At 37.0% G+C, this 16047-nt stretch overlaps 1 protein-coding gene and 1 pseudogene across 2 annotated transcripts in view; one reads left to right on the plus strand and one right to left on the minus strand.

Moving 5' to 3' along the window:
• Positions 1 to 16047, minus strand: part of LOC111142037 (methyltransferase like 25) — a 141365-nt gene that overhangs the window by 22304 nt on the left and 103014 nt on the right. For both annotated transcript variants that reach the window (XM_022494963.1, XM_022494962.1), the window contains exon 9: positions 13210 to 13303. In XM_022494963.1, the coding sequence (XP_022350671.1) occupies positions 13210 to 13303 (94 nt within the window). The remainder of the gene's footprint in view (positions 1 to 13209; positions 13304 to 16047) is intronic.
• LOC111142301 lies at positions 8381 to 8989 on the plus strand (annotated as a pseudogene).

Below are 16047 nucleotides of genomic sequence, written 5' to 3' on the forward strand. Positions count from 1 at the left end.
CTACCTCTCTCACCTTATTTGATTTAGAGTGTTTGTTTATAAAAATTCTACCCAAACAGCTGTGAAAGCAATCAAATGAATCAACTAGATCCTCTTTTTCTGGGTCAGGGAGAGAGTAGGCTGTGCAGTGAGGGGAAGTGATAAAAGTGATATACAAAGTTTGCTGCAGGTGGAAAGCAGAGGCATGAATAAATAACTTATAAATAAGCAAAAATCTGGAGAGAAAATTTACCTAGAACAGAGAGTGAAATATCTCTTAGGGTAGAGCTCTCATTAACAAAACACATTCTGAGGAGACTAGGCTGTATATCACTTTCCTAGCTTTTGTGAAGCCAAGAGATCTCAGTCTTTCTTTTAAGTATATGTATTCCTAGAATAGCCTCCCACGAATTACTTAGAAAACCTGAGTATATCTTTATTTTTTGCAATCAAATGACCACATATCTTCCTTCTTAAAACCATAATAAAAGCAAACAATTTAATCGTAATTCTGATAATGCATCCCTACAAGGATGACTTACTGTAGGCATAAGGTTGTAAATAGTGGAATATAGTTCCTCAATGATGTGACTTGATACAGAGATTTATGACAACATAGACAGATCCAGAGGGTATCATACTAAGTGAAGTAAGTCAGACGGAGAAAGAAAAATACCATGATTTTACTCATATGTGGAATCTTAAAAAACAAATGAATGAACAAACAAAAAGCAGAATCAGACCTATAAAATACAGAGAACAAACTCATGGTTTCTAGTGGGGAGGGGGATGGGCAAAATGGGTAAAAGGGAGTGGGAGATCCAGTTTTCCAGTTATGGCATGAAGAAGTCACTGGAATAAAGGTACAACATATGGGATGTAATCAATGGTATTGTAATAGTGTTGTATAGTGACAGAGGGTAGCTACACTTGTGGTGAGCACAGCATAACATATAAAGAAGCTGAACTGTTATGCTGTATACCTGAGAGTAATAGAACATTGTGTGTCAGCTTTACTCATATCAAAAAATTCAAGTAAAAAGATAGGGGCTGGGTATCTAGAATTTGGATGGGTAGTATGTGCATTAAAAGTGGGGAGAGAGGGGTGCCTGGGTGGCTCAGTCGTTAAATGTCTGCCTTCAGCTCAGGTCATGATCCCAGAGTTCTGGAATCGAGCCCCACATCAGGCTCCCTGCTCAGTGGAAGCCTGCTTCTGCATCTCTCCCTCCCCCTGCTTATGTTCCCTCTCTGGCTGTGTCTCTGTCAAATAAATGAATAAAAATCTTAAAAAAAAAAAAAAAAGGTGGGGAGTGGGGTTTAGTTCAAAGTTCTTTACTGTTACTGAGGTAAGACCAAGAAATCATGGGACATTCATGAGATACTACAGGTAATTCATCTGCAGCTGCTACGGGGTTCAAGGCCACATTCTGAAGTAATGAGGCTTAACTGAGATAAAATTAGAAGGTATAATAGGTGAAGGATTAGGGTTTTACCATTAACAATTAGAACTGTGCTGAGAATCCAAAAAACACACTGGACAGGTCACATGATCTCTAGTTCATTAGAAGGGGGGGAAAAGGCACGAAAACTGAACAAAGGGGAAAACTAGAAATTTAAAGCCTGAAGAGGAAGCTGCGCTGCACGACAGTGATGACATCAGGGTAACAGAAGCAAAGGCAAGGATTTGAACAGTGCTCTGGACAAATCCTATCTGCCGCCATGGTTAGACTTCTGAGGTCTGGATTTGCACTTGGAAAAAAAGCTCATGCACTTTCTGATTTCCAAACAGGACTCCCTCAAAAGCTCCCCAACTCTTTAGTACTTACCTGACTGCATGAAAGGAACTGCACGTGCCTACAAGGAGGGCCAAAAGTTTCCTAAAGAAGTATCTGAGCTGCTCAAACACTTGAACAAAGTGCTGAAAGTCATAGTCTTATCACATACATCAACCTGTTCTGCTAGATACAAAATATAGAAATGACATTCTTGCAAGAAAATAAAGTCTTCAGAGCTCTCAGATCCTGGTATGGGAGATCAGAACTACTGAGTTTCTGGAAAAGGGAATAAATTACTACACAGTTCCCAGAAAAGTGATCTCCAAATCACTGACCTATGATTTCTTTTTCTCCCAAGGTCCACTGAAAGTTCAGGATAACCTTCCAATTAATTTTGTTCTGAACTTTTTTCTTCCCTCCTTCCTTCCTGAACTGGAAGAACATGGCATACAAAATCATTATACAAGACGTTTTATATCCATGGTATTTTTAACTACTGACAATCTATAAACAAATAGTAAAGAGATGGTCTGCTATGGCACTTAAAAAAGAATTATTAAGAGGTGCCTGGGTGGCTCAGTGAGTTAGGCCTCTGCCTTCAGCTCAGGTCATGATCTCAGGGTCCTGGTATTGAGCCCCACATCAGGCTCTTTGCTCAGCGGGGAGCTTACTTCCCCCTCTCTCTCTGCTTGCCTGTCTGCCTGCTTGTGATCTCTCTCTCTATCAAATAAATAAATAAAATCTTTAAAAAAAGAATTATTAAAATGGGATCCTTCACAGCTATTTTCCAATAGGAAAAAATGAAGTTCATTAAGGTATGAATTCTAATGTGGAACACCTTTCTATAAAGAAGCATTAGAAAAGATGGTCTAAGGAGTACCTGGGTGGCTCAGTGGGTTAGGCTTCTGCCTTCAGCTCAGGTCATGATCCTAGGGTCCTAGGACTGAGCCCTGCATTGGGCTCCCTGCTCAGTGGGTAGCCTGTTCTCCCTCTCCCTCTGCCTCATCCCCCTGCTCATGCTTGCTCTTACTTTCTCTCAAATAAATAAAATATTTATTTTTTTAAAAGATTTTATTTATTTATTTCACAGAGAGAGAGACAGCAAGAGAGGGAACGCAAGCAGGGGGAGTGGGAGAGGGAGAAGCAGGCTCCCCACTGAGCAGGGAGCCCAACTCAGGGCTCAATTGCAGGACCCTGGGATCAGGACCTGAGCCGAAGGCAGATGTTGAATGCCTGAGTGACCCAGGCATCCCATAAATAAAATCTTTAAAAAAGAAAGAAAAAAAAAATTGGTCTGAATATAAACTATATTGATGTTCTACATGCTTGCTGTACTGTTTTCCTAAAATGTAGAATTATAGTTACAAAATATGGACAATGATTAATATTTTATGTAAGGCAAAAAGATGCTTGATTAGTAGGTGAGGAATCTGTCTAAATGTGGCTTTTGACAGCTGGTAGCCAGCAGCTTTGGCAGGTAAGTCACAATCAATAGGGGTGATGAGGTTAGTGGCAGCACAAAGGTACACTTGTATCAGACTGAGAGGCAGGCTTAGGCTGGGCCGCAGTATCTCTGAGGAGAACATGTAGTAAAGGTCTCTAAAAAGACCTGAAACGATTTCTGTCCTTTACTAGAAGACCTTTATCTTCTCTAATTGGCTCCCACCCTTCTCAATATGAATGCAGGCTAAATTTTAATTCTCCAAAAACTTTTGTTGTTTTTACTTTACATGAGGTTCACTTCCTTCGGGTTTAGTGGTTTCAGGTTTCCAATTTTTTTTTTTTTTAATTAAAGCTTCAGAAAGTGCAACATTTATATACCCATTACTTAGATTCACCTATCATTACTATTTTGCTACATTCATTATAACCATCCATCCATCCATCTTTATTATTGTTGTTACTGCTGATCCATTTGAAAGTAAATTACAGTTGTCATGACTCTTCATCCTTAAATGCATCAGCAAGTGGATTCTAGGAACAGGATATGCTCTTACATGACTGCAATAATCAAGCTCAGTAATTTAACAATGATCAAATATTATTATCTATTATATAGTCTATGTTGAAATTTCACCATTTGTCCTAATAATGCCTTTTATAACCCCCTACCCTTTAAAGATATTTATTTTTTAAAGAGTATTTTTATTTATTTATTTTTAAGAGAGAGAGAGGGAGAGAGGAAAAAACGAGCGGGGGAGGCAGAGAGAGAAGCAGGCTCCCCAATGAGTAGGGAGCCTGATGTGAGACTTGGTCCCAGGACTGTGGGATCATGACCTGAGCTAAAGGTAGACACTTAATCAACTGAGACACCAAGGTGCTCCCCCACCTTTTTAAAGCATCCAATCTGGAACGGGGCATTAGTATCTCTAGTCACATTTAATCTGGAACAGTTCCTCAAGTCTTCTTAGTCTTTCATGAAATTGATACATTTTTTAAATTGAAGAATTGGCATACCATACGCTATTAGTTTCAGTTATACAACATAGTAATTTAACATTTATACACGTTACAAAATGGTCAGCACAAAAACTCTAGTTACCACCTGTCACCATATGAAATTGTTCTATTATTTTTTTCCCTCCTTATTTTTTTAAAAATTTTTAAAATTTATTTTCAGCCTAACAGTATTCATTGTTTTTGCACCACACCCAGTGCTCCATGCAATCCGTGCCCTCTCCAATACCCACCACCTGGTTCCCCCAACCTCCCATACCCCGCCCCTTCAAAACCCTCAGATTGTTTTTCAGAGTCCATAGTCTCTCATGGTTCACCTCCCCTTCCAATTTCCCTCAACTCCCTTATCCTCTCTAACTCCCCTTGTCCTCCATGCTATTTGTTACGCTCCACAAATAAGTGAAACCATATGATAATTGACTCTCTCTGCTTGACTTATTTCACTCAGCATAATCTCTTCCAGTCCCGTCCATGTTGCTACAAAAGTTGGGTATTCACCCTTTCTGATGGAGGCATAATACTCCATAGTGTATATGGACCACATCTTCCTTATCCATTCGTCCGTTGAAGGGCATCTTGGTTCTTTCCACAGTTTGGCAACCGTGGCCATTGCCGCTATAAACATTGGGGTACAGATGGCCCTTCTTTTCACTACATCTGTATCTTTGGGGTAAATACCCAGTAGTGCAATGGCAGGGTCATAGGGAAGCTCTATTTTTAATTTCTTGAGGAATCTCCAGACTGTTCTCTAAAGTGGCTGCACCAACTTGCATTCCCACCAACAGTGTAAGAGGGTTCCCCTTTCTCCACATCCCCTCCAACACATGTTGTTTCCTGTCTTGCTAATTTTGGGCATTCTAACTGGTGTAAGGTGGTATCTCAATGTGGTTTAAACTGGGGGCATCACGTTACCTGATTTCAAGCTTTACTACAAAGCTGTGATCACCAAGACAGCATGGTACTGGCATAAAAACAGACACACAGACCAGTGGAACAGAGTAGAGAGCCCAGATACGGACCCTCAACTCTATGGTCAAATAATCTTCGACAAAACAGGAAAAAATATACAGTGGAAAAAAGACAGTCTCTTCAATAAATGGTGCTGGGAAAACTGGACAGCTATATGTAGAAGAATGAAACTCGACCATTCTCTTACACCATACACAAAAATAAACTCAAAATGGATAAAAGACCTCAACGTGAGACAGAAATCCATCAGAATCCTAGAGGAGAATATAGGCAGTAACCTCTTCGATATCAGCCACAGCAACTTCTTTCAAAGATATGTCTCCAAAGGCAAAGGAAACAAAAGCGAAAATGAACTTTTGGGACTTCATCAAGATCAAAAGCTTCTGCACAGCAAAGGAAACAGTCAACAAAACAAAGAGGCAACCCACGGAATGGGAGAAGATATTTGCAAATGACCGTACAGACAAAAGGTTGATATCCAGGATCTATAAAGAACTCCTCAAACTCAACACACACAAAACAGACAATCATATCAAAAAATGGGCAGAAGATATGAACAGACACTTCTCCAATGAAGACATACAAACGGCTATCAGACACATGAAAAAATGTTCATCATCACTAGCCATCAGGGAGATTCAAATTAAAACCACATTGAAATTATTATTGACCATATTCCCTATGCTATATATTACACCCCTGTATCTTATATATTTTATAACTGAAAGATTGTGCCACCTAATTCCCTTCAACTATTCTCTGCATCCCCCTGTGTCCTTTCCCTCTGGCAACCACCAATTTGTCCTCTGTATCTACAAGTCTGTTTCTGTTTTGTTTGCTCATTTGTTTTTCAGATTCCACATATAAGTGAAATCATATGGTATTTATCTTTCTCTGTCTGACTTATTTCACTTAGCATGATACCCTCTAGGTCCATGCACATTGCAACTGAGAAGATTTCATGCTCTTTAATGGTTGAGTTATATTCCATTGTGTATATATACCATATCTTCTTTATTCATTCATCTATTTATGAACATTTAGGTTTCTTCCAAATCTTGGCTACTGTAAATAATGCTGTGATGAACATTGTGGTGCATATGTCTTATAGTGTTTTCACTTCCCTTTTTTTCCAGATAAATACCTAGAAGTGGAATTGCTGGATTGTATGGTAGTTCTACTTTTAATTTTCTTAAAAGATTTATTTATTTTAGAGTGAGAGAGCTTGTGTGTGAGTGGGGGGATGGACAGAAGGAGAGAATCTTTAAGCAGACTCCCCGCTCAGCATGGAACCAAACTTGGGACTTGATCTCACAACCCATGAGGTCATGACCTGAGTCAAAACCAGGAGTCAAATGCTCAACCACTGAGCCACCCAGGCACCCCTATTTTTTAATTTTTTGAGGGATCTCATATTGTTTTCTACAGTGACTGCACCAGTTTGCATTCATACCAACAGGGCAAAAGGCTTCCTTTCTCCACATCCTAGCCAACAGTTTTTATTTCTTGTCTTTTTGATGACAGCCACTCTAACGGGTATGAGGTGATATCTCATTGCGGTTTTAATTTGCATTTCCCTGATGGTTGGTAATGTTGAGCATCATTTCCTGTGCTTGCTGACTAACTGTATGTTTTCTCTAAAAAAAATTCTATTGAGATCCTCTGCCCACTTTTAATCAGCTTGTTTGTTTTTTATTTTTTGTTTTTTTTTTGGATATTGAGTTGCATGAATTCTTTATTATTTTGGATGTTAACTTCTTATCAGATACATCATTCATGAATATCTTCTTCCACTCAGTAGGTTGCCTTTTCCTGATGGTTTATGGTTCCCTTCATTATCTGACACTGACATGTTTTGAAAAGGTCAGTTACCTGGGTGTTTTCTCATGAGTTAGATTCAAGTTATGCATTTTTGGCAGGAATGTTATGTAAGTGATGCTGTATCTTCTTCAAAGCACTGCATTATGAGGTACATGATGTCCGTTTGTTCATTACTGGTGATGCTAACTTTGAAGGTTTATCTACTTTTTGAAATGAATAAACAATCTGTGGTAGGTACTGTGAGTCTGTGTAAATACCCTGTTTCCCCACAAATATTTTACCCAATGGTTTTAATCCCTTGGTGATTCTCCTGTGAATCAATTACTACCATGGTGGTCGCAAAAAGCAGCCAGAATTTACTTATGGGCATAATGCACATGTCAAAAGAATTCAATCTATATCACTTATGGATATATCAACACATGGAAGAGTTCATGAGCTCTCTACACTTGTTGACTTTCCTGTGGAGTGAGTAATTCCTGCCCTCTCACCCATATTTAAATCACCTGGTGCTTATTCTTAGCTCTGATAAATCTCTGATTTAACATCAAAAGATAAGTTTACTTGGCCTCTCCAAATGTGCCTATTCCTTTAGCCTCATCTCTCACTGCTCCCTCTTCTGCTGGCTTTGTGTTCTAGCAATGCTGAGTTCAGAATCATGTTTCTCACATTGGCGTGTGAGATGCACAAGCAACCCCCACTCGGTACCTGCAATGAATTCCTTGCTCCCTACTTGCCCACCTTGTCTGCTTGTATTCCTATACATTCCTTCAAGACCAAACAAAGGCATGACATATCCTTTGTGAAATCTTCCCAGGCAAAATGAGTTACTCCTTTCTCTATGCTTCCATCCTACTTTATATATGTGTCTATTGTTGTAGGTTCACCCTTTATTGTAACCACTTATTTTCTTTCTAAATGGGTTCTATCTTAATTATCTTTGTAGCCCCAGAGTTTACACTGTTCTTGACACATGGGAGATTTTTCAAAATAACTGTTTGTTGATGAATAACTAAATAATTTTGGTCTCAAAAGTTTTCCTTTTGCTATTCCATTTTGGAAACATAGTTAAGAATATTTTTCTAAACTATTCTTCATTGTTCTTTCTTATCTTGAAAGATGGCAGGTAAAAATGCTGAGAAGAAACCTGAAACCAAGAAGGCTGATCCTGGTGGCAAGATTAAGAAGGGTAATCTCAAGGCTAAGACACCAAAAAGGAGAAACCCTGTCCTAGTCAGAGGAATTGGCAGGTATTACTGATCAGCTATATATTGAAGAAAGGCCATATATATATATATATATATATATAAGAGGAAGTATTCAGCAGCTGAATTCTGGGCTGAGAAGCAAATGAAGGAGAAGGTTCTTGCTACTGTTGCTAAACCAGCTGGTGGTGACAAGAATGGTACCCAAGATTAAACTTTGCAAAATGCCTAGGTATTACCTGATTGAAGATGCACCTTGAAAGCTGCTGAGCCACAGTAAAAAACCTTTCAAGCAGCATGTGAGAAAACTGTGAGCAAGTGTCACTTCTGGGACCATTCTGATCATCCTCACTGTGTGCCACAGAGGCAAGAGGGTGGTTTCCCTGAAGCAACTGAGTAGTGGTTTGCTACTTGTGACTGGACCTCTGGCCCTCACTTAAGGTCCTCTGTGTAGAACACACCAGAAATCTGTCATTGCCAACTTCACCAAAATTGGTATCAGCAGTATGAAAATCCCAAAACATCTCACTGATGCTTGCTTCCAGAAGAAAAAGCTGTGTAAACCCAGACTGCAAAAAGGTGAGATCTTCAACACAGAGAAGGAGAAATATGAGCTCACAGTAGTGCAAGGTTGATCAGAAAGCTGTGAACTTGCAACTTTGCCAAAAATCAAAGCTGTTCCTCAGCTTCAGGACTATTCTATACTCTGTGATTTCTCTCACAAATGGAGTTTATCCTCAAATTGGTGTTCTAAAATTTCTTACAAGGAACCTAATTAAATAATTGATCCGTTAAAAAAATAAATTATCTTTTACTTACTTCTATTAAGGTTTTAGGTTAGTAGTTTTTCAGCTCTACCCATTCCATAGCATCCCCATCAAATCACCAGTTTTATTGTCTTTTACTTCTCAATATGTGAAATTAACTTCAATTATTTGAAGTAGAAAATAAACTAGAAAATAGAATCTAGAAAATAAACTTTACAAAGAAGCAACTGAATGTTATAAGAATTTTACTCAAATGTTTCATTCTGGGGCTCCTGGGTGGCTCAGTGGGTTAAAGCCTCTGCCTTCGGCTCAGGTCATGATCCCAGGGTCCTGGGATGGAGCTCCGCATTGGGCTCTCCGCTCAACAGGGAGCCTGCTTCCCTCTCTCACTCTCTGCCTGCCTCTCTGCCTACTTGTGATCTCTGTCAAAAAAAACAAAACAAAAAAAACCAACAAAAAAGAAACTTGGGGAAAAAAAGTTTCATTCTAAGAAATTCATTCATTATAAACAGTTTACTTGTTGATGCAAAGTAGTTGATGTTCTGCCACAATTTATTGTTTTCAGTGGTTATATAGAGATAGGCTTAACTGTACTACAGAATCTAAACACTCTGCTTAAATAGACCTATATTTTATACTGGGCTGAAACAATATTTCTATAAGCAGTTAGAGCTATACAAATGAAAGATCAAGGAGGGGACTGTTTTGAATAAAAAGTCTTCGAAATATAAGAACAGAATCAATGATTTTTTCCCACTTCTTCTCTCTGTGTTTCTTGGTGTAACATGGAAAATGCCATTTAAAAAAATATGTGGGGTTTATAATGGAAATGTTAGATGACTGCAAATTGCATCACTGAGATGACAAATGCTTGAAGACAGTGGACCTCAACTGGGGGTGGGGAGTGGGGATTTTGCCCCCCAGGGAATTTTTGGCAATGTGTGGAGACTACCCCTTTTATTTTAATTAATATATTTTTTTAATACCCGTGGGGTGCTACTGCCGACGTTCAGTGGGTAGAGATCAGGGACGCTATTAAACATCCTGCAATGCACAGGACAGCCTTCCACAACAAAGCCTTATCCAAACGGCAATAGTGCTGCCAATTCCTGCTCTGAGAGAACTGTCCAATGCTGTCTTTCACAACTGACTACAGGCATGATGGACTAAGCTTTTAAGCTGCGCATAAGCCACTTAGATATCTAGTACATGGAGCTCTGGTTTCCTTTGGAATGATAATTTGTTTGGCAATGTTTTCCGTTTACTTCCATACAGTTAACATGATTTCTTGTAACTGAAAATATATCCAGAGCACATTAAGAGATTTTCTAGATACTTTATAACTACATAGTTTTGAGTATTAAGAGATTTGCTTAAAAAGATTAGAAACACATCAAGGCATTCACCACACACCCAACTATATGTTTATCAATAAATGATAATAAATTTAGTCAAAGATCTTTTAAGTACTGTGGTATATTTAACATTTTAAACTTAAATGGTTTTGATATTTTTCAGTGCTTACTTTTTACTACTTGCATGTGAAAATTAATTTCATTTTTAAAATGAAACCATACACAAACTTCTTTTTACTGAGCTTGTCAAAACTTTAATTTGAACATTGATACTTCATGATGTGAGAGAAAAATATTAGGAGTTTGTATTGGATCAAAAACATAACTTTGGTTTTGTGCTCTTTCCAACAACTTTGACCTGACATAAAACTTTCTCAATTCCTCTTGCTTAAAATTCAAACCAAACCCCCACCCCAAAAGCACCTACTCATCTGTTTCCTACCTTTCACCAGTACATGCTTTAAAGTATTTGTTACGTTGTTATTACGTTGTTCTGTACCTTCCTCCCCCAAAGTGTTCCACCTTGGGTTTCTTGTTCATTTTTGTCTGACATATTTGTTCTTAATGAGCTTAAACAGTATTATGAAAAAATCAGTAGGGCACTATTATTGCCTTTATTAACTAAGACAAAGAATAATTTAAGACTAATTTTGCATGGTGATACCTATGTACCTTAGTCTTTATTCTCTTGTTTTACATTTCATTTCTCAGTATAGTGGTGGTTAACAGTTGAGGTTTTGATGTTAGCTGAATCTGTGCTCAAGATCCACCTTTACTATTTGCTGGCTCCTTGACCCTGGGAAAATGACCTGCCTTTTTTTACACCTCTCTTTCTAGATCATTATACTGGGGATAATGATAGGATCTACCATAAGTGTTTCTGTGAAAAGCAAATGAGATAATGTTGTGATGTTCTTAGCACAATAACTACCACACAGCAAGTGCTTAGTAAATATTAGTTATTAATTAATATTCCTGTCAGGGGTGCCTGGGTGGCTCAGTTGGTTAAGCATCTGACTCCTGGTTTAAGCTCAGGTCATAATCTTAGGGTTGCCTTGCATCGGGTGACTGACCCTCACATCAGACTCTGCATTCACTGAGGAGTCTGCTTCAGATTCTCCCTCTCCCTGACCCTCCCTCTGACACCCTACTCTCTCTTTCCCTTAAAAAAATTCTTATCAGTCATATAATAAGTGCATGAAGGAATAATTACTATGGTTATTAAAGACAAATTTGGACAGAAAGCTATCAGGAAGGATAAGCAACATTTTTTTCTGGATTTTTGCTGTTTAGTTTTTGGTAAAGGATAATATATTTTTAGTTTACGTAAAAACTTAGCTCTTCCTGGCGATTCACAGACCTGTACCCCTGGGGATAAAAATATATTATATGTTTATAAAAAATAAAATTTAATAAAAAAAATTTTTAATTAAAAAAAAACTTAGTTCTTCATCTGTGAAAATAATGCTTAGGTCTGTGTTCTTGACATTACTGCAATATATAAAATTGAGATATGGAATAAAGATGTACATTAAATAAGACTGGAAGGAAAACCAGTCCGATTTATTAAAAATATTTTTTAAAAAACCCATAAATAAAATAATCAAGATAAAAGTTGTCTATTCTCATTCATTTATGTAAGACTAGAAGGATTTTCATTTGGTGACTAAATAAAAATATTGACAAGAGTCATATCAATTGTGTTATTACTGGTCAAACATATATAAAGATCAGAATAATAAAAACTATACATAAAGCATAATAATATTATTAAAATAACATTAATAAATAATATCCTAATATATATCTATAATATATAATAACTATATATAAAAATGAAACAAACTAATACTATCTTGCTTGCATTTACTATGTAAAAACATAGTGCTTGGTATTTTATATATATTACCCATTTAATCTCACATCATAGGAGTTCGAAATGCTTTTGAATAGCCATTTTATAGAGGAGGAATCTGATTAATAACAGTCTAATTGCTTTAAATAATAAAGCAACTGGGAAGTAAGTGAAAACTGGTACACTAAATAATACCCTTTAGGGATTCAGTGTAATCATACCTGTGCTACTTCAAGAAATCCGTCTCATTCCTTTAACCACCTATTTTATTCTTTATTTCAGTTTATAATCAATTCAAAATACCAGAGTGGGGCACTTGGGTGGCTCAGTTGGTTAAGTGTCCAACTCTTAATTTCAGTTCAGGTCATAATCTCAGGGTTGTGAGATGGATCCCTGTATCTGGCTCCACTCTGGGCATGACCTGCTTAAGATTCTCTCTCCCTCTCTCTCTGCCCCTCCCCAGCAAACAAACAAAAAACCCAGAAAAACAAACAAAAAACCCAAAATACCACTGTGGTCCAAGATCAATTTAATACTTTGGTAAATAACTCTGAATTGAAAGTTTATTTTTTTCTCAGGGTTAGAATATTTATTACTACTAGCCAACCAGCTTACCATTTTACCTTCAACATTATGTTCTCAATTATTAGCTTGGGCCCCCTCTATGATGTCATCACCTTCCAGGATTCTCCCATTCAAAAAGGCTTTTGAATTTAAGATTTTTTATTTTAATTAGTTATACAGTCTTTAAATAAATGCAGTTTATTATCTTATTGCTCCTGCTTTACTTATAATTTCCATTTGTTCTGTTACTTGCTTTTTAGCTGTTTTGGTTTGAGAACTGGTACATGGTATCTGAATAAACCTAAGGAGGAGTCTCTCTAGAGATGTATGATCTCAATATAATTAGACGTTTTTCACAAATGGGAGAAAAGTAGAAGGTAAATTATTTTGTATCATCTCAATTCATTACTCCTAGAAGTTCTCCTGTTTTGTTTTTTATGAAAACAACAATCATATACTGACCTTGGACTCATCTAATCCAAGCTTCTTTAGAGACTTTCTGACATAGTCCGGAAAGGAAGAGGATTTGGAATAAATTTTACCAACGTGCCGATCACTGCAAAATAAAAGTGAATCACTTTTTAGTTTTCCCAATTTAAGTTACAGATGATTTTAAATTCAATTATGAAATATTTTTAAATACTTCCTGTATATATGGCACAAGCTTCAGATTTGACAAAAATGGAGTAATATTTTTGTAAATATTTTAAAATTACATATTATAAAGTGTTTAAGATCTTCTTCTGAGAATTCCTTCAACATACAGCAGTGGAAAACAATATCTGAAGACAATACTATGAGAAAGAACTTGTAAACTTACAATATTAAAAAGCTTAATTTTTAAAGAGAACTATAGGTCTTTCGAAAGTTTCCATTATGCCACAAAACACATTTAATTTTACTGGCAACATTATAGTGCATATTTCACTGCAACACCTGCTAATGATGGCGATAATTCAACAGCTATGCAAAGAGAACTCCTTCAGTGCCAGCCATTAAAGCACCATATGCTGAGTTGAGTCTGACTTGATCTCATTTATGCCCTGCAGATTTTCACCACAGTTTAAACAAAATATCATCAGATGGTTTTAAATTTAAATAATGAAATGCTAGACTATCACATCACACAATTTTGGTTGCAACTGAGGTAGAATATAGAAAAAATTAAAAGAATAAAAAATTCACCACTTCCAAGTTATCAAAAACAATGAATAAAACCTCACTTACTACTTTTCTTTGTTTGTTTCAGGGGTACAGGTCTGTGATTCATCAGTCTTATACAATTCACAGCACTCACATACGCTCCCCAATGTCCATCACCCAGACACCCCATCCCTCCCACCCCTCTCTACTAAAGAAACTCCCAGTTTATTTCCTGAGATTAAGATTTTCACTTATCACTCTTGGCAGTATAAATATTAATCCCTCTAATTAGACATGAAGGTCTATCAATTCTTCTTTTGAAATGTATCTCAAATATATTCTCTTAGCTCCATTTCTAGATGGCCACCTCAATTCCATTTAAGATTACCACAAGTCCTAATTATTATAGCTACTTACTATTTAAGCCTGAAGTCTGTCCTCTTCATTTCTGCCTGCACTGTCATATTTTCTTAGAGGAACATTTTTATTTACTACTTCCCTGCTCAAAAAACTTTCAATACCTTTGCCATTTCTTGGGGTAAATTTGAAACTCCTTAGTTAAGTGATCAGGGCCCACTATTTTCTGGCTATTCCCACACTTTCCCATTATAATCCAGAATTCAGTTTTTTCTACTCAATGTTTCAGATTATTCACCACAGTTATGTGTTGGTGAATTTGCTTATTTACTCACTTCCTAACAGATTTTAAGGTTCTTCACTCTCTTCTTCAGTTCAGCTAGAGTCACCTATACAAACAAGTTCAAATTATGTATTCTCTTTGGTAACATGACTAGCAACAATCTTTTCTAGTTTCTATAGCCTGAATCCTTCTTCATTTGTTATTTCATCATTGCTTTTAAATAATAGTTGTTTGAATAAGTTCCAGGAAACAGAAATTACATCTCTTATAAGTTTTTGTGTAATTCTCAGTTCCTACACATACTTATGTATCTTATGTGTAACAGACACTATATAATAAGTATGTATATCTTCCCTACTATAGGTAGTAAAAATAGAAACAGTAAGACCATTTAGGAAGTTATTACAATAATCTAGAGGAGAGGTTTAAATCAGGGTGGTGACCTTGAGGATGGTTAGAAGTAAGAGAATTTTAGATATATTTTGATGGTAGAGACTATAAAAATAGTTGAAGGACTGTATCTAGGCAGTGTGAGAGAGATGTCAATACTACCTCCAAGATTTCTAGCCTGAGCAATGGGAAGAATAAGACTCTTAGTAACTGGACTGTAGTTTGGGATATATCAGCATATAGATGGTATTTAAAGCCATGAACCATGATGAAATCACCTAGGTAGTAACTACAGATTAAAAAAAAAAAGAAGAAAAGAAAAGAAAGGGGCGCCTAGGTGGCTCAGTGGGTTAAGCCTCTGCCTTCGGCTCAGGTCATGATCTCAGGGTCCTGGGATCAAGCCCTGCATCGGGCTCTCTGCTCAGCAGGGAGCCTGCTTCCCCTTCTCTCTCTCTCTGCCTGCTGCTCTGCCTACTTGTGATCTCTCTCTCCCTCTGTCAAATAAAAAAAAAAAAAACTTAAAAAAAAACTTTAAAAAAAGCACTCTAACAATTAGAGCTTTGAAAGAAGAGGAATCAAAAAAATAAAGCAAAAAAAGAGAGAGAGAGAGAGAAAAGAAAAAAGGTATCTTATGAAGGACTTTGCTTACAATATGAGAGAAAAAGGACCATCACTTGAGTGTTAAATTATATAAAATACTGATGAGGGCCAAGTAAGATGTTTGAGAATTGACAGTGGGATTTAGAAACATGGGTCATTAGTGCCCCTGAAAGCGTTGTTTGAGGGTGATGGAATTCTGATTGGAATTCAAGAGCAAAAGGGAAAGAAATTGGCAGCATCTTCAAGAAGTTTTCCAGTAAAGAAAAGAACAGATAAAAGATAGTTGAAGGGGAATATGGGGTCCCAAAAGGATTTTCAGAATCTATGCTCTTAAGCACTAGGATACATCATCTCTCATTTAATAAAACTAAAAACTGGCCACTGAGGAACTCACTAGGTGGTAGAGCAGTAGAAACAAATGACTAATTGTACTATCAGGTTTGATCAGAATTGCAAAGTCCTATGACTTTGATACTATGACACTGATTAAGTCCTATGGGAGAAGAGGGTGAGAAGGAGAAAAGAAA

The sequence above is a fragment of the Enhydra lutris genome, unplaced genomic scaffold (assembly GCF_002288905.1).
Source record: "Enhydra lutris kenyoni isolate GAN:26980312 unplaced genomic scaffold, ASM228890v2 scaffoldscaffold7, whole genome shotgun sequence".
Classification (NCBI taxonomy): domain Eukaryota; kingdom Metazoa; phylum Chordata; class Mammalia; order Carnivora; family Mustelidae; genus Enhydra; species Enhydra lutris.